Raw genomic sequence first — 19,210 nt, forward strand, 5'->3', positions numbered from 1 at the left:
TGGTGGTCCAGTGGTTAAGACTCCACGCTCCCAATGCAGGGGGCAGGGTTTTGATCCCTGATGGGGGAATTAGACCCCACATGCATGCCTCAACTCACACCTGGCACAGCCAAAATAAATAAATAAATTTTTTTTAAAAAAAAGAAAAGACAAAATGTTTAAATCCAGAAATTACCCAGGAATATGATCCAAAATGCAAAGTGGGGGAGGGGTGGGGGGAGGGGTGGGAGGCTGGGATTAGCAGATGCAAACTATTATATATAGGATGGATAAACAAGGTCCTACTATATAGCACAGGGAAATACACTCAATATCCTGTGACAAAGCATAATGGAAACGAATATGAAAAAAAATATATATATATATATATGTATAAGTGGATCACCCCAGTGCACAGCAGAAACTGGTTGGCTGTTTTTTTTGTTGTCATTTTTTATAAATGTGTTTATTTTTTATTTTATTTATTTATTTTTGGCTGCATTGGGTCTTCGTTGCTGCGCACGGGCTTTCTCTAGTTGTGGTGTGCAGGCTTCTCATTGAGGTGGCTTCTCTTGTTGAGGAGCATGAACTCTGGGTGTGCGGGCTTCAGTAGTTGTGGCATGCAGGCTCAGCAGTTGTGGTGCATGGGCTTAGTTGCTCGGCGGTATGTGGGATCTCCCCTTACCAGGGCTCGAACCAGAGTCCCCTGCGTTGGCAGGCGGATTCTTAACCACTGCGTCACCAGGGAGGCCCTGGTTGGCTGTTTTTAAGTGAAGTAAGTGAGAAGCACAGACGCCGGACACACGGTCAGAGCTGCCTCTCCTGGGAGGCAGAGGCAAAAAGAGAGAGGCTCTGCTTTATGTAAAGTGTGACGGGCGAGATACATGAGCAGAAACTCCGCGACTGTCCTGGGTCCCCAGATGCAAGCCCACAGCTGCGTGATTGGACTGGGCGGGATGGCGGGGGCCAGGTTGCTGGGCACCACCCCCAGTTTCTGACTCACTAGAAATTTGCATTTTTAACAAGTTCCAGGTGATGTAGAGCCTGCGGGTTTGGGACCCCCGGATTGGGTCGCAATTAACACGAAACATGTTACGATGTGTAATCAGTTCAGCCAAGAAACCTCGGGTCCACCCAAACGGAGTGCCTGCAGAGAGTCAAACATCTACAGAAGTAGACGGGGCCGTGGGAAATCAGTAAGGGAGGGAGGATAAGGCTCTCTGTTGGGGAACTGGGGGGCCCTGGTGCGGGATTACTGGAACCCAGTGAGAACTGTAGCTCCCTCTAGCGGTCAGTAGGGAAACGGCCACTCACTGTGCAGGGCAGTAAAGGGCGGCGAGATTCAAATACCCAACTCCTCTCTCCTCCGTCCCTTCCAACTCCAGCCTGTTGTCTCCAGTTGGTCAAACCCAACTGGAAGCCAGAAAGTTAGGGAGTCCTCGGATGCAGCCACAAAGGTAGGCCTGGGAGGGCCCAGGGCCGCAAACGGACAATGTCCAGCCCAAAGGCAGTAAACTGATTTAAAGGAGGGATGGGGGAAGGGGGTCAAACTGCAACAGAGCAATGATTCTATTGGGGCTTTCTTAGAGAAGTGGGGCAAGGACAAGGGAAGGGGGAGAAAGGAGCCCTCTGTTCTACCCCAAGGTGAGGAAAAGGCCAAGGACAACCTCCTCCGCAGGCTGCTGAGCTTGACGGACTTCGGCGGTAATCTAGTCCCTGGGTCTTCTCCAAGTGGCCTCACCCTCCCCACTGGGTGCTGTTAGGGGGCCCTAGAACCCCCTCCCAGAGATGCCTCACCGTCCCAGAAACGCCTCCGATTTCGTAAAGCAGTCCCTGAGCTACCAGAACGAGACATAGCTTTCTGCACCAGCTCCCCTCCCACCCACGCCAGCTCTGAACCAGCTACGTGGGCCATCATAGGACACGGAACCCATGAATTCAGGGAGCAGCCCATGTCACTCCCTAGCGTCAGAGCTCACTCCATAGCAGAATGTGACTCATTTTCTCCTTAGTCACTTGCCCACTCCCCAACAAACTCAGGTACACAGCCAGGAACATCTCCCTGTTGTCAATACAAGCAGGAGAGAAAATGGTTACTTCCTAAAGCAAGAAAGTAACTGACACAGAAAGTCAAAGAATAGTGGTTGCTTTTATGCGGAAGAGAGGAGTGGCACTTTTCTTGAGGTACAAAGGCAATTTCTGGAATGCTGGCAGTGATCTGTTTCTTGAATGACTGGTAGATACTTTGGTGTTTGCTTTGTGATAAATCATTAAACTGTAAAAATAAAAACTGGAGATTAAAAAGAAAAAAAAAAAAGAAAATGGTTACTTCCTAGATTATAATCCTAGTGCCATTATTTCCCAGATGATGACTTTGGTCAAGTTTTGTAACCTCTGGGCCTCACTCTCCTCATCTGTAAAATGGGAATGATGAAAAGAAGAAAATAAATTAAATTAATAAAATAAATTTTAAAAATAAAAAATTTTTAAATTTTTAAAATAAAATAAAATAAAAACGGGACTGACAGTAGTAACTCCTTCGTGGGTTATTCAGGTAATCCATGTAAGCAATTGGCTGGGTCCCTGATAATGTTGCCTGTTGTTATTATAAGCAAATGAGTGTGTATGCTTCGCCCCCAGGGCTATCACTTGTTTAACACCAAGGACAATGATAATCTTATCCTTTGTAGGGGGAGAGGGCAAAGGGACAGGCACACATTAAATCAGACAATGTACCATTTTATTCCTTATAAAATATATTTCATATTGTTGCTGTAAAAACATTACATTTCACATTTTTTAAAAAAATTTTTTGACAGTAAAAATAATACTTGGAAGACAGCTGGGGGAAAAGGCGCCAATAAGACAAGTTCACAGATGGGATTTGTCTCCCTCTTCTCCTTTTTTTTTTTTATTTGACCCTGGTAAAGTCAGAACCTGGGAGGACCAGAAAGTAACAGGACAGATTTCTTCAAACAAATCAGAGTTTCCACATCCAAATTCATTATGTCCTCCAAGAAGTCGAGCCACGGGCCGACTGCAACAATGAGAACGTCACTCAGAATGCATTCTGAAATTACACAATTGCTTTCACAGCCGGCTTAGAAGTCAGATCATTAAATCCAAGCCATTTTACTAGCACGTTGGTACTTATGCTTTGCACCTGTGACCTCATTTGCCCACAGCTACTATTCGCCGGTCTCTCTCTGCACTGAATGCACAAGCACGTGTGCAGATTTGGTATCATTAAGGCTGTTCAGAGCAGGCACCACAGACTCCAAAGGTACTTCCAGAAATATTCTGAATAAGGGAAACATCCCTGGAATAGAGAGTTTCCCAAGACACCTGCTTTTGCCGACCCGTCCTGTTAGTTTCCAGTGCGCACCTGTGGCCTCTTACCTCCTATCAGATTCTGCCGCCCGGGTGGGCCGGGAAGGAGGGAGAGAGACAGAGATGAAGAAAACAGGCGTGATCGCGGGATCAGTTCACAAACCCCCCCCCCACCCCCGAGAAGAGACGAATGGGACAACCCCAGGACAGACCACACGTCAAGAACCAACACGATAGCCACAGATGGGGCAGCGGGAGGAGGGCGGCCAGAGGAGGCCACCGCCTCCAGAAAGGAGGCAGGAGCAAATGCTGACGGGGAAAGCCGCACCAGAACATTAGAGAAAAAAAAAAAAAAGACCTCAGTTTTTAAATTGTTGCATCAATTTCTTCTCTCTTCCTTTTCTGCCCTGTGTACCAGTGACATAAGAAGCCTGCCTTACTTAGAGAAAATCTTTATATCCAGTTATATCTACACGGTCCAAACTGAGGGGGAAATTAAAACAGCTTTTCTAAAGGCGAGACCCAGCAAGAGCTCTGATTAAGAAGGGAAGGGAAGAGGCTGCTGGGCTGAGCCTCCCCCCACCCCCATCTCAGAAGCCCCTTCCCCCCTCGGGGAGGACCTGCAGATGCACGGGTGGGAAGTGAGGCGTCAGCACAGCAACCCCTGCATTAGCTTTTAATCAGGGAGCTTGAAGGGGCAGCAGGAAGAACCCAGGGCACCTCTTGCTGGCCTGGTTTCAAGCTTTACCAAGGGACAGAATTCCGCATAACATTTTTCTTTTTTTGACTAAATGATAAAAATATACCCCATCACCACCAAAAACACTCATGCATAAGAGTGTCTTTCCCTTCTGTCACCAAACCCAGGTCACTATCACCCTTCACAACATCACAGCCCTATTCTGATGTTTGCAACACTCAGAAACCTGCACGTTTGAAGGTGTGTCTCGGACTGAAAGGCATCTGCACGGTTCCTGCTTCAGCAGCCAGATGATCCCACCTGGACCAGGAGGACAGCCTCGCTCACAGCCAAGGGCTGCATGCCGCTGTGCAGGCCCCAGAGGGGTGGCCTGGTGGGATTCCCTGAGCCCCTGACATCTGGGACGCAGGCCCTGAGGAGTCCCCAGACCAGTCCCGCTCAGAAGAAAGGTGAGGCTTCGAGACAAAAACACGCCCTCCCCTCAGCCCAGCTCACCCAGCCTTGATCCATCACTGGCTGGCACGGCGCGGAACCCCCCTCTTCTCCCTCAACAAGAAGAGCTTGGCTTATTTACCTCCCAAGCATCGCAGTCTGGGCTCCCCTCCGTTCCTGAGGTCTCCAGAAGCGCCAGCAGCTGCTAAATCAACCCCGGTGCCCCTCACGTGACCTCCTCAGGATCCTAACTTCCTGCATCCTGCCGGCAGGCAGAAACGGCGCTCAGCAGGTATCTGGGAAGGTGACACCGTATCAAAGTGCGCCTCCCCATCACACTGACTGGACCAACCAGAAGTCTCCTGCACTGACTGAAGAGTCCGGTCCTACTTGTCACCTCAGGAAGGAGACCAGATGGTCCCCAAAGGGGCAGGTGAGCCAGTGGACCCTTTGGGGACCACTCAACACCCTCTCACAATGGGGGAAGCTGCCACCTACCTTTCAGTCTGTCCTCTCCGCCAGCCCAGCCCTGCGGCCTTGGAGGGACATGGGAAAATCCCTGGTGAAACCAGAGACAAAGAGGAACCTACCTCAGGGCAGGGTCTCTCAGCCAAACAAAAGGGATCTTTACTCAGAAAGAGGCTTCTGAATACACCGTAACAGAAAACAGAGTGTTTCCGGGGTGTCTTCCAGAGCTGGGGGGAGTTGATTCACTCGGGGAGCAGGGGACAAGTCTCACAAATACTACACCCTCTGGTCTCTCCTCAAGCAAAGAGGCAAGAGTCATCAAGGTAGTGTTTAACTGCCACACCGCACAACGTGAATTCGTTTGAGCCTTTTGGCTCAGCTATTTGGGGACAGTCTTTACAAACCTACAAGGAGTCTGGGCTTGGAGAAGAAGCCACACAATATCTGTTGGGCTGCAACTCAGCGTCAGGGAGCCCAGATTCAAACAGTCGTCACCAGGAAAATGGTTTTCCTTCGACTTCCACGGAAGCTGACTGGTGAGGACAAGGTCTCCCTTCTCCCAGATTCGGGCAGAGAAGAGGGCCGGCTGCACCTTACAAAGCCCCCAGATTCCCCCCACTCTCCCACCCCAGCCTCGGCAGGTCCTGCTCTCTGAGTCATCAGCCAGAAATTTCTTTCTTTCTTTCTTTTTTTTTTTTTTTAAAGAAAAGTAAATCCATCTTGCTCACCGTCCCTTCTGGAAGAGTGGAGAAAGCAGAGAATTCACCACCTCAGCAGGAAACAGAACGAGCTGTTGCTTCTTTCCATACGTACAAACTAATCCCCTAGGGAGGCGGGCTGGGGGGAGGGGAGCGGAATCAGTTCTTTGGTCTCTGGTTCGTTGCAGAATACCCTTGGTTAGTTTTGGCTCTCTTCTATTTTAGGGGGGAAAAAATATTTCCGTGGTTTTTTTTTTGTTTTTTTTGTTTTTTTTAAATAAAACGTTCCCACGCGGGAGGGAAAAACGTTTTAAGTATTAAACCTTAGCCAATGGAGCCCAAACTCCCAATGTCCACGCTTTAGCTTTTAGGTTTCTGCTGAGGGCTTAGGACGCATCTGCCTTTGTCCTCTGGCCGTCGGGCAGGGCTGCTGGACAGTTCAGTCCAGGAAGCGCTGGCAGGCCTTCTTCCAGCGGCAGGCTGTGCACCACTGGTCCCGGTGCTCGATGCCGTACACCTTGCGGCACTTCTTAGCCTCCCCACGGGCTTTCCTGCAAGACGGAGCAACGAGGGGACAGTCACGCACTGGCCGGAGCGCGGCCGGGCCCGAGGCTGAGCCAGAAGCGGTGGCAGGAAGGGGTGGGAGCCACCGGGACCAGAGGACCAGCTGCCTCCCCTCCGCACCCAGGGTGGTTCGCTGGGACTGACCCTGCGGACGAGGGTCGGGCGGGGACCGAAGCCAGAAGGGAGTCCACGGGAGCAGACGGTCTCACCTGGTGCTGCTCTGGGCCCGGGGTGAAGAAGTGACAATCAGGTGAGATTTCATGGCAGGTGGAGGCTGCTGGGGCTCGCTGAAGCTGAGCGACCGGCTCCGGACCTGGGCACGGGGGCGGGGAAGGGCCGTGAGCACGAGGGCGGACGTGCAAGATGAGACGACCATCCCAAGGGACAGCCGGCCACACCCGCCTTGTGCCAGGAGGCCTTCTCTGGAAGGACATTCCAGGCAGAGGTGAGCAGGGACCAGCTAGGGAGGGGAGGTGGAGAGGGAGGAGCCGGCCTGGAAAGCCACACTCTCGCTGGGAGTAGGGAGCACGGGCAGGGGGAGCCACTTGGCCTGGCCACCTTGCGGACTGCTCCCTGCAGATTCGGATGGAGCCACCATATGTGGGACAAAAGGAGGGACGGCCCTGCCTCAATGGCACCTCCAAGGCACGTGGGTTTTACAACGTGTGATGCCTTCCTGCAGGAGATGTTTCAGACTGGAACCCACCAAGCGTGGTTCAAAAGGAGTTCCGATGTATTTTAGTTCAGAGGCGAGCCACCTAAGGCGCTGGTCCCCAGTGGCCTGGGGACCTCTGATCCACCCGCACAGCCCACCCACAAGCTCCTCTCTCCTTCCTCACCTGCCCTCTTCCTCTGCAGCTTTCCCACGTTCTCTCCCTTCTCCTCTCAGCATTAAAACCTTACCAAGCACGCACAGACACTCACGGCTAAATAGGGCACGGACCCCGCCTGGCCCCGTGATCTTCTTGGCAATCAACTTGCTTGATCTGCGTGCTCCTCTGCAGGTGCGCCCCTCCCACCTTCTACAGGAGCCTGTGACCCGCTGGGGGTGGTGGGGGTGAGGGGCGAGCTGGGGGGCGAGGGCACACAGACCTTCGAGAAGCTGGGGCACAGGAGGCGTGCGCAGGGAGGCGGCCTCCAGCACCGGGTCCCTGGAAGTGCTGACGGGCTCAGAGCTGGGCACACTCACCGGAGAGAGGGAGGAGGCTGTAGAGGGGGCAGCGGCCCAGCTAATACTGGTGTAGATGTGCGGTGAGACGGGGATCTGGAAGGACGGCAGGGCCTGCCGGAGATCAGAGAGCGTCAGCCTGGGCCGCAGCTCAGGAAGCCTTCGGGGCCCAGCCCTCCCCCCGTGACCTCACGGTCTGCAGCAGCAGGTGCACCTCAGACTAGGAAATTCTGGGACACCCCGAAATGCTCTTCCAAAGAGAAACATGAGAGTACCGACTCCGTGGAGTCGCCTGAGTCTCAGGCTCCAATCTTTTTTTGGAGCCCTCCTCTCGGAGCTGGTGTACATGCCAACCTCATGACTTAATCATCTCCGCGGATTAATTTCTTGGCTGGATCACCCACCAAGAACATGCTCGAGGCAGTTTCCCCCAAGAAGTCCAAAAGCCTTCCGAGTGGGAGCTTCTGGGGCTGCGCTAAGGGTCTGGCGTCCCCAGGCAACCGCGTGAAGTGGCACGTCCAGGTTGAGGGTTGTTTGTAAAAACACCAGCTGCCCTCTCCAGGCCCCATCTCACAGAGTTGGCCGGCTGCCCGAAGGGCCACCTGAGGTTGGCCCAACATGAAACAGCTAAGCGGCCACTCATTCTAATGAGCAGGAGAGATGCCTCGATCTGTAAAGGCTTTCTGATGGGAAACACTGCTTTTTAATTACAAACTTGCAAATCAGTCTAGAGTCGGATAAAACCAAGCTGTAGGCATACAAGGATTTTAAGAAAAACCGACACGTGGCAAGCAGAGTGTTCAGTACCTACTACGTGCAGTAAAGACCATCCTAATGCCACTCCCTCCGTGACAGCTTTACCAACCCCACAGGCATAGTAGCTTGGTCTTTCCTGTACCCACAATTTCTTATGTCTCCAGTAAGATACTTTGATTACTTATTATAATTAACCATAGTTACCCATTCATTTCTCTCTCCAGCTAAAGCACACACTTCACAAGGTCAGGAACTATGTCTTATTCTATCCGTAAAGCTTAGCCCGAGGCTTAGTAGGTATTCGAAAAACTGAGTGCCAGATTATTTCTTAACACAATTCTAGGAACTGGGGATTTGCTTTGGGAAACCCAACTACACTATTCTATCCCCTTTTATAGCCAGCGATGTACCAATTCCCCCGCCCAAATCCATCAGCCTGGTTACCCAGGGATTCATCCAGATTTCTCATAACCGCTCATGACGGCCACTGAGGTAGAACTCTGGAATCCCCATATTTATCAAGTGTGGAGTCATTTTTCTTTTCTTCTTTGTAGAAGTCAGAGATTACTAATGTAGCCAAAGGACTCAGCCTTCAGCCGGGGTGGTCAGTGGCCTGTGATCAGGCTGCCCAGTGACAGTCGGAAGTTGAATGTCCTCACGGCCACCAGACTGAGCTCCCAGCAGGTCCCCACCCTGTACCTGGTATGCATGGTCGGCCTGAATGTGCCAGAAGGAGCCAGGAGCTGACTTGCTGAGAGCACCAGAGGGCAGGTAGGACTCCAGGCCAGGGTGATCTGGGCCTGAGGACTGGGCTTTGGGAGGAGGCGGAGGGAGAACGGCAAGGGGCGGGCTGGTCAGGCTGGGGCTGGGAGCCGGGTCAGCGGCGGGGCCGCCAGCGGCAGCAGCTTCCTCCTTTGTCTGCACCTCTGTGTAGTAGAAATCCTCCTCCCGCTTGAACTGGCCGTAGTCCACGCTGTCCCTGCGCGGGAGGGAGACGCACTGATGACCAGGGACACGCTGCCTCGGTCCAAACACAGGGGAGAGTGAGGCGCGAGGGGAGCACTTGCCCAGGGCCACCTGGCAAGTCTGGGAAGAAGGCCAGCAGGACACCCGGGAGCCCTGCTCCTGACGTGGGCTCACAGGGGATTACATGCTGGCCCGTCAACGGGAATTGTTTTCCCCATCACTGAAGGCTTCTCCTCCCGCAAGATCTGACTCTGATCTCCGCCCCGGGTCCTCTCCAGGCCCCACCCACTCGCAGTTGCTCTCCTTCAGGGAAAGGGCTCTGAGTCAGTTTCCTTGGCCGTAAGCTGCCCCAGCTCCAGGGAGTCAGTGCAAAGGGAGCCCTGGCTTCCCGAGGGGAAGCTACAAGCTCTCACCAATCGCCCTCTATCTGTCCAGAACTGAAACACCTTCCTTCCTACGGTGAGGTGAGAAGACACAACGGCAAGGTGGAGAGAGCTCCCATCCCATCAACAGCATCAACATCCACTACTGCAGGAGGGGCCTCCTTCCCGGCAAAGATCTCTTTCCAAGGGGCTGTTTTGCAGGGCACAAGGCCGGGGACAGGTGGCGTCCTCAGCCGGCCAGTTTCTCGGAGGCATTCGGGACTGCGGGTCTCGGGGAATCGGCAGGTGAAGGAAGCCTGAACGGCACCCTCGGCAGAAGGGCCCTGGGCTCGTACCTACCCCAGGTGGAGGGCTTTGACGTGGCGCTTGATGCCCACGATGGAGCGCAGGACTTTGCCACAGTTGGGCCACAGGCACTTGTACATCACCTTCACCGAGTTCTGGGGGAAAGGAAGACGTGGTAAGGGGGACGTGTCCTCCCCTTCTGCCCCCTCCCAGTCTCACCCAGTGGGGGCTTTAGCTGCCTTCGAACAGGACCCAGCAGAAGGCCGAGGAAAGGGTTTCCCAGGGACCAGAGACACTGACAAACAGGGGCACAGAGCCTGGACTCGGCAGCTGGTCCCGGGGGCCGGCATCGGCGCCTGGAGTGGGGAGGGTTGGGGGGGAGGAAGGAAGGCCTGCCGGAGGCCTCTGCAGGAGAGCAGGAACAAAGGCAGGGTTGGGGCAGAGGTGAGAAGGCCAAGGACGTGGCATTGGAGAGGAGGTGCAGGCTCCTGGGAATGCCAGGAGGAAAGAGAAGCAGCAAAGGAAAGCTGAAACGGGATGGAGCCTGAGAAGGCCCAGGACCCGGGGCCCGTCCCCTCCACGGCTGAGCTCCCCGCTCACGCCACGTACCTTTCTTTTGCGGGGAGCTGGTTCATCCAACAGGAAAGCGTCCGGGTCGGTCTCGAATCCATTATCAGTCTGGGGAGAGCCAAAGGCGTCCCCCAAATACTTGGGGCTGGCCTGGGGGTGGGGGGGCGAGGGGGTGGAGACGCCGCTGCTCCCGCTCCAGTGCCCGCTGGTGGTGCTGCTGCCGCTGTCCGACACGTCGCCGCTCTCCTTCCACGGGTCACAGGCCGCGCGGGAAGCTGGGCAGAGACAAGACAGAGGATGCTCAGGGGCCTGTCCCTGGGTGCACTCCAGATTCCGCACGGACAGCCCAGGGCAGAGGCCAGGAAACTCTAGTTTGGAGTCTGGGTTCCGGCATCTAATTCCTGGCTCTGGCTTGCCTGGCTTTGCCACTCCAAGGGGGAAAAACAAAAAGACAAAAAAATGTCGCCCTGCCCCCAACAAGCCCCTCCCCTTTCTGAGCTTCAGTAAAAATGAGGAGTGGGTCCATTCATCGCAGCGCTGTCTGTGGGTGGCCCTGCTCCGCTGTAGTGGACACTTCCTGGCAACAGCCATGCTGAAAATCTGACTGCCGGACACACGCTGCAACTGCGTTTCGTGTGCAGGTGTCCCCCACTTTTCGAAAGTTTGCTTTACACCATTTCCGTTTGATGAAAGACCCACAGTCGGCCCTCCGAATCTGCAGTTTCCGCATCCAAGAATTCAACCAACCGTGGATTGAAAATATTCAGGAAGAAAAAATTCCAGAAAGTTCCCCAAAGCAAAACTTGAATTTGCCACACACCAATTAAACATTTAAACAGCAACATTTAAAAGGCATTTACATTGTATTTACAACTATTTACATTGTACGCATTTACATTGTTTTAGATATTAAAAATAATCTAGAGGTGATTTAAAGTACACAGGAGGATATGCGTAGGTTACATGCAAGTACTATGACATTTTATACAAGGGACTTGAGCATCTATGGATTTTGGTATCCGCACGGGTCCTGGACCAATCCCCCACAAATACCAAGTGACAAACCATACATTAGTATCTGTTTTCATTAACTAAAAGAAATTTAAGGAGGGTTTTCACTTTAAGAAAAAAGGTGAAAATAGCGTTCGATGTTGGTTTTGCAGCGAGCTGTGACAGAGGCAGTGCGCACCCCAAGCAGTAAGAGTGGCCCCGCTGAGCTCCTTTCTGGGAACCACCCTCAGCGCCTCAGCACCTAGCCACCATAGCTTTGAACTGTGTCTGTGAGCATCCGTGCTTTATCTCGATTTATTCTGTGCATCTGTTAGCAAGATGTGTCCTAAGGTAATTGCTTCGCTTTATACCATTTCAGCTTTCATCGAAACGTTCTACTTTCAGATAGCAGGGGAAACCTGTATTATTAATGGAACGATAACCTAATTAAAATGCACTTGTCACTTTAAAGGCAGGGGGAGAGCGGGGAGAGGGGAGGGGCAAAGCCTCTCCTGCCTCCCTCCCAAGCACAGACAAGCGGGCTGGGTACCACTTGGGAAGCTTTCCCTGCAGCAGAGTAGGAATGGAGAGGCCAGGTTAAGGGCTTGTTAACCAGGCTTTCTTGAAAAATGCCTGTTTGATCATTTAAACCCAGGCAAGTACATCAAAACCGGCGTGTGAAAAGAAACCATCCAGCCAGCTCTCGCAGCTGTCAGGAGGTGTAGCCTTTACCAGAGGTAGCTGTGGCCCAGGTGGCTCCTCTTTTATCCACAGGCAACACGCTTAGAGAAGGAAAGACGAGCTCTGAGAGCAGTTCAGACTCATCACAAGATGACAGGAGGCCCACACAGCCGACGTGGCCTAAACCCACTGCCCTGCTCCCAGCAATGCGTCTGTGCAGGAAGGTCATAGGTGAGACATGTCAAATTTTCAGTTTTTAAGCTGCCTTTCTTCGGGCTGCTTTAGGCCCGACCCAGATTCTTCCATGCCGACACCATAAATGCATATTAATTTTTACTATAGGAGAATCTGAAATTTTGATATGTGGAAATAGCAAGAAAAGGGGGGAAAACTGTGACACATGCAGGTATGGTGGCCTTGTCCCCAAAAGCCCCAACTCCCAACATGGGCAGCATTCCACGGAGCCTCCTTACCCTGGCTTCTGAGATGGTCTACCACATCCCCTGTGGCAGGATAAACATCCCACTGCTTTTCTCTCATCCTGCTCCATATTCCAAACCGCTTCTAGGCTAATCTAGACACCCAGCATTTCGTGTTTCCAACGCAGGCTCTCCTTAATTAAGTCTCACACGCTAGGAAAAGCCCACCCAAACAGAAGGGGACAGATGAACTCTGCCCTTCCTAAGTGTCACTGTCAAGTCTCAAAGCAATGACTTCCTGGAAACCAAGAGTTTACGACATCTACACATGGGGCTAAAAATAGGGTAGCCCTTCAGGAAAGATCTCAGGAGCTGCCAGCAGGTCAACGGTTCGCACACGTCCACTCAAGAAACCTATCAGGGAGAGAAGGGCAAGGGAGCGGAAGTGCTACCTCTAGCATCAGGACAGGAGAAGAGAGCAGGTCAAACGGCAGGCCCGCCCTACAATACAGCACCCTTCCACCGAGGAACCATTCAAGTGGCTCAGCAATGACACTGGCAAATTGGCACACAAGGAAAAATACAAAACAAAGCAAAAAGTGAATCTCATAAATTAACCTATACCTTGTAAGAGGAACATAAATCACTCTACCTTAGGTCGTAAGATTTTCTAGGGCAGGGTCAACAGAGCATGAAAGCAAAGTGCTCCCCTGCAAACGCGTGGTGAACTTCTAAGAAATCCTTGTGATTCTCTCTGCTCTCTACACGCCCACGCAGAGCCATCCTGACAGTACGGAGACCAGAGGGAATGGGTGGATTCTGCACAAAGAGCATCCACGATTAGAGCAAGGTTCTGGTTGTTGTAGAGACCTCACCTTGCAGAATACGTCAACGTAATTAGCTGCCAAGGGGGCCTTATTTCTCCACTGACTTCAGCGTAAGATCAGAAATATATTGGAACTTCCCTGGTGGTCCAGTGGTTCAGACTCCACAGTCCCAATGCAGGGGGCCCGGGTTCGATCCCTGGTCAGGGAACTAGATCCCACATGCCACAACTAAAGATCCTGCGAGCGGCAACTAAGACCCGGGGCAGCCAAATCAATCAATCAATCCACAAATTTTTTTTTTTTTTAAAGATACTGTAATGGGAAAAAAAGTCTTTAATAGACAATGAAAAATGTTTATCAAAGGGGACTTAAGATGTCATGGCATATTATCAGTTAAGATACATATATGCTGGTGTTGGGATGTGTGTGTGAACATATGTAGATGGATTATACACACACACACACACACACACACACACACACAACCTAATGGGAATTGCAGTCAACGATTTTCTTTCCCTTTATGACACTTTCCTGGATCTTCTTCCTGTTGACCAACCTCCTGCATCTCCTAAACTCGTAGAGTTTCCTAAGAACTTAAAATTGACTCCTTTCCTCCCTGCGTTGCCTGTGTGGCCCCCAGGTGCTCACAGAGCAGGTGTGCGATGCTCTGCCTCACAACTGGTACCGTCAGACTGCAACAGCTTCCTCTAGCAGCCTAGCCATTGACGACAGGCCTTGGGTGAAACAAGTAAGTCTGCCTTATCACCCCCTTAAATTGATTTTCTATGTAGGGAGATTACTTATGAGGGATGCTTATAAAGGCCACTTTCCTCCTGGTATGTGTTCAGAGCTGACTCCGTATTTTCCTATAAGCTTTTAAGGAGCTTGCAATTCAGTTAGATCTCACCAATGAAAAAGTTATTCCCTGGGAGTAAGTTAGGCCAGCCTGATGACAAGTTTCAAAAAAACCCATTCAGGTTCACTACCAGTCTTATCAAGCTACTAATATCCAGCAACCCTCCTTCCTCCCATATTACTCGTGATGTATTTTGGGGGTTGTGCTAGAATTTTCTTTTAATTTATAAATTTGCTGTGAAGTCTTACTATAGATTTGTATTACTCAATTAGATTTATTTTAGACTTCAGCTCATTTGTTCCACACTAATTTACAAGGCTGAATCAGGCACTTGTAACGGGGGAGTGAATCGGCTGAGGCCACTAGGGGACCATTTGGTAAGTTTCTACCTTTAGAACCCAATGTTCCTCCACTGGCCATGTTCAGCCCCACAAGTGCCTCGCTCGCTTACTCCCATTGAAGAACTTACTCAAGTGGCCAGTGTGGCTCAGTCCCGTGCTCAATCATCTTCACAATGCACCAGGAAGCTTCTCCCCAGAGGAGGAAACTGAGGAAAAAGAATGGAAGCGGCTAACTCCGTGTCACTCAGCCACTCTGGGATGCCAGGGAGAAGAGACTCCAGAAACCCTGCTGCCAAGCCAGCGACTTAGGCAATTAGCTGCCCAAAGCAGAAGAGGTCGGTCGTGGGCCTCTGCCACACCCAGAACCCACCCGGGCCCCGTTCCTCACCAGAGAAGTTGGTCTCGACCCCAGGAGGACTCTGCACCACAGGGCTGCAGGACAGGGACGTCAGCACCATGGCTGCCATCATCTCGTCCATTTCCACTGCATCCGACTTCCTGGATTCAGACAGGTGAGAGCCAAAGGTTACTTCCCGACACAGCTGGTCATGTGAGCATCTTACATTCCTAGACTGTCCCCTCCACGCCTTGACTCCACTCAGTCAGTGTGTGCTCAAGTAATATCGTTAAATAAAGCATGCAGACCTCTCCTCATTCTTCATGAAAAATACTCAATTCTGAGCTACACTGATAATATCAGTCAATGCCCGCAGAAGCAGGCTGGTCCCCATCCCACTGCTGACACCAGGAGGCAGTTCCACTCTCCCTTGAATTCCCTTCCTAACTCTAAGTCTGCAGCTTAAAATCAAGAATTTTATTTGGGGGAAAGGAAAATGAGTCCAAGCAATGAAATAAAGCATGGGCATAAAAGACGGCCAGCTAGAATTCAAAATCACCAAAATTACCTTCCTTTCTTCGTTTTATATTTAAATTTAAGAGGGAACAATTACACTAACCAATTCCTTCCCCTCCCCCCAAGATTAATGATGAGGTATTGTGATAGCTTCTGAATGTGAACAGAACCTGGTACATAAGCCAATGAGCAAAAAACCCAGAAATACTAAAATAAATCTTCCAGTGCAAATCTCAATGCTGTAAACAGCAGAGTTCTATAAAATTTTACACATAATTTTTTAAATCCATATAAAGTTATATTATTTGGAAATAAAATTAAAGCTATCTGTAAGTTAATGCTAAAGTATGAAGTCAGTCTGAAATAAATTTCTAGGTGGCTCCTCTATTTCAAAGGACTGTATTATAGAATTCATTCTTTACAATTCAGATCCACTAAAATATACAACTGGGCTTGAAGCAGCTAAACGAAAACTAGTAATGTATTAAATGCGTCAGCATCCCCCTTTTTATATGATTATTTGTATTTTTATTTCCACAGAATAGAAAGACAAATTCTTTGCCAGTATTCCATTGAATTGACAATCACAAATGTTGTTGCTCTGGTCTGGTCTCAAGACACAGGGTGTACTGTCAATAACAGTAATACTCACAGACAAACACAGATGGGGCGGGGGGCAGGGCTCAACTGCTTACACATCCTGTATACGAGAATCTCATTGGCAGGGGCTTCCCTGGTGGCGCAGTGGTTAAGAATCCACCTGCCAATGCAGGGGACACCGGTTCGAGCCCTGGTCCGGGAAGATCCCACATGCCGCGGAGCAACTAAGCCCGTGCGCCACAACTACTGAGCCTGAGCTCTAGAGCCCGCGAGCCACAACTACTGAGCCTGCGTGCCACAACTACTGAAGCCCACATGCCTAGAGCCCGTGCTCCGCAACAAGAGAAGCCACTGCAATAAGAAGCCCGCGCACCGCAACAGAGTAGCGCCTGCTCGCTGCAACTAGAGAAAGCCCGCATGCAGCAACAAAGACCCAACACAGCGAAAAATAATAAATAAAAATTGGTAAATTTATTAAAAAAAAAAAAAGAATCTCATTGGCAGATTTTCTTTTTTAATCTTAAAATATCAATGTGCATAAAGTATATAATATAGAAATTAGAATATATATATTCTCAGGGAAAAAAATCATGTCATAAAATTCTAAAGCAGGGACTTCCCTGGCGGGTCCAGTGGTTAAGACTGCGCTTCCACTGCAGGGGGCATAGGTTCAATCCCTGGTCGGGAGCTAAGATCCTGCATACTGTGCGGTGTGGCCAGAAAAGTAAAAATAATTTAAAAAAAAAATTCTAAAGCAAAGTAAGCATTCTTCATTCAACGTCAATAGTTTTAAATATCTAGCCAGGGGTCTGCAATCTCTAGACTGAGCCTTCCGCCTGTTTTAGCCTGGCTCACAAGCTAAGAATGGCTTAACAATTTTTAAATGGTTTTAAAAATCGAAAGAAGAATATTCCTTCTTGACATGACACATGGAAATGACATGAAATTGAAATCTGAGTGTCCGTAAGTAAGGTTTTATTGGGGCACAACACGCCCGCCTGTTTACATACTATCTGTGGCTGATTTCGCGTGACCACAGCCAAGCAGAGCAGCTGTGACAGAGACCATTTGGCCCACAAAGCCTACGTTATTTACTCTCTGGCCCATTCTGAACACGTTTGCTGACTCCTGATCTAAGCCATTTTTTTCTCTCTCATCATGAAAAACTAAGACCTAATTTTAGTTTGAGCATGAAAGGGGAAAAAAATAGCCCTTAGCCAGACAAAGCTATATCACCCATAACAGAGTTACAGGGAAGAAAAGACGCCCTTCTGGGTCTTTTCAAAAGGATGCCCTCTCACTGTATCTCATTTGTCCGATATCTTGACAACTAGACACCTGGTAGTTCCACATTCCTTCCCCAACACAAGGCATCCCAAAACCCCATACCTCACCACCCATGTGTCTTTCAGAGCCCAGGTTCTGTCACACAAACCTCTTTGGGACATCAATGTTCCTGGAGACAGGCCTGTAGGCTGGCGCCTGGGTTCCCTGCTCGGGAGGTGGCGCCTGGGGGATGGGACTCTGTAGCTCGGCCGGCCACACCTCCTCCACTTTGCAGCAGATTTGTAACTTCTGGTCCAACAGCCAGACAGTCACCTTATCCTCTGCCCAACTATGCCGCTCCACCAGTCCTGTACACTCTTGACCCCCGTACCACACACAAACCTGGGGAGAGAAAATCAGCAAACAGTGGTCAGCACTTGGGAGTTCTCACTCCGTATGTCCCAAGTTCTGGGAGCCAGGAGCCGTATGCCACAAACTGCATGCTCTGACTCATCTTTAATTCAAGCAGATGCTCCCAGGTACCTGCTTCCCACCTGAACACCCAGACTAGCTACAGTGGATTGGTTCTTCCCAAAACAAATCCTTATAAATTCTCTAGATGGAGAGAGCAAATGTGTCAGTTTCTGGGATTTTTTTTTTAACTTGGAGTCTATATGCAATTAAAGTTGTTATCATCTTAAAATAGACTGTTATAACTATAGGATGTTTTCTGTAAGCCTCATGGTAACCACAAAGGAAAAACCTCTAGGAGATACACAAAAGATAAATCAATGCACAGGACTCCAAAAAAAAAAAAATCAACAAATCACCAAAAAAAAGACAGCAAGAGAAGAAGAAAGAAACAAAGGAATTACAAACCAGTCAGAAAACAGTTAACAAGATAGCAATACCAAGTCCTTACCTATCACTAATTACTTTAAATGTAAACGGATTAAATTCTCAAATCAAACGAATTTGGAATCTGTGTCCCTCCTCCTGATTTCTTGCCCTGACTAGCCTCTGAAGTCCTACATATCTGCTGGTCCCCAACTATTGCCTCGAATTGCTCACACCCTGCATTTCTCCCTTCAGAGAATCCTGAGTCTACCTGGGAGCAAGATGGTAGTGGTGAAGAAGTAGGCTGACTGCTTTCAAGGGTGCCTAGCAGTTGCCTGGTGGCCTCACCTCATGGGAAGAGATGTCTGGACGACACAAGCCTTGAAACAGAGGCAGAAAGCAGAGCCTCTATTATCAGCTCTTGAGAAGGCAATGAAAGAGAAGCCCATGCATCTGGATCTAGTGACAATATCAGGCACAGGTGATGCCTGAGCCCTGCCACAGGGGAGGAAACACTGGAAAAGGGACTCCAAATGGCATTCTAACTAAACAAACACCTTCATCTCTTGAAAATATCTAAAGGTAATTCAAAGATGCAATCTTATCTGTCTCCTGTAAGTCTGAGATTCTTTCCCTTGTTTTTGTAAAGTTGCAAACTGAGACAGATTAAGAGAAACAGCTCTGGCCATGCTTTGAACTGAGGTTCTGAACAGGCCTGAGCCCAGAACTGTCGTGGAGGAGCCCTGGGTCTGCTCATTCCCTTGAGAAGCCTGCTGCCCAAGGGCTCATATGACTGCAGGGAAAAGGTCTATGCTAAAGCCAGTGCCCAGAGAGTTTCACTCAGGGCACCACTGGGCCGCCAGACGCAAGCCTGGGGAGATCGGACATTTGTCCACTCGGGGATCAACCTACCTTCTGCCCAGGCTGAAAGGCCACCTGCTGGAGGCCTGAGGTGCCTGGAGCCTTGAGGAGTTCCTTGGGCTGCTCCTGGCAGGACGTGTCCTTAGAGGCAAGGAAGGGCTGGGGAGCCGCCCCCTCAAGCAGCTCTGCCTGAGGCTCCAAGGGTGGGGCAGCCCCGGGTGGCCCCAACACCCGGGCGCCCAGGAGGGACCTCTTGCCAAGGCGCCGGGACAGAACGCTGGCCATGCTGCTGCCTTTCCTGGAAGGCAAAGGGGACACAGAGTCCTTTATCCCGTATCTGGAGGCATCAGGAAGCCGTACACACAGACGGAACCCGT

General features: G+C 50.5%; 1 protein-coding gene across 4 annotated transcripts in view; it reads right to left on the reverse strand.

Annotated features, from left to right (window-relative positions):
• Positions 1 to 2,702: 2,702 nt before the first annotated feature.
• Positions 2,703 to 19,210, reverse strand: part of ZNF395 (zinc finger protein 395) — a 39,670-nt gene continuing 23,162 nt past the window's right edge. For all 4 annotated transcript variants that reach the window (XM_061200737.1, XM_061200739.1, XM_061200740.1 and 1 more), the window contains 9 exons: positions 18,885 to 19,131; positions 17,305 to 17,537; positions 14,805 to 14,914; positions 10,339 to 10,574; positions 9,784 to 9,884; positions 8,795 to 9,074; positions 7,361 to 7,453; positions 6,381 to 6,484; positions 2,703 to 6,158 (listed from right to left, as the gene is read on the reverse strand). In XM_061200737.1, coding sequence (XP_061056720.1) covers positions 6,047 to 6,158; positions 6,381 to 6,484; positions 7,361 to 7,453; positions 8,795 to 9,074; positions 9,784 to 9,884; positions 10,339 to 10,574; positions 14,805 to 14,914; positions 17,305 to 17,537; positions 18,885 to 19,131 — 1,516 coding nt within the window. In that variant the 3' untranslated portion in view covers positions 2,703 to 6,046. The remainder of the gene's footprint in view (positions 6,159 to 6,380; positions 6,485 to 7,360; positions 7,454 to 8,794; positions 9,075 to 9,783; positions 9,885 to 10,338; positions 10,575 to 14,804; positions 14,915 to 17,304; positions 17,538 to 18,884; positions 19,132 to 19,210) is intronic.

This window comes from Eubalaena glacialis, chromosome 9 (assembly GCF_028564815.1).
Source record: "Eubalaena glacialis isolate mEubGla1 chromosome 9, mEubGla1.1.hap2.+ XY, whole genome shotgun sequence".
Lineage (NCBI taxonomy): Eukaryota > Metazoa > Chordata > Mammalia > Artiodactyla > Balaenidae > Eubalaena > Eubalaena glacialis.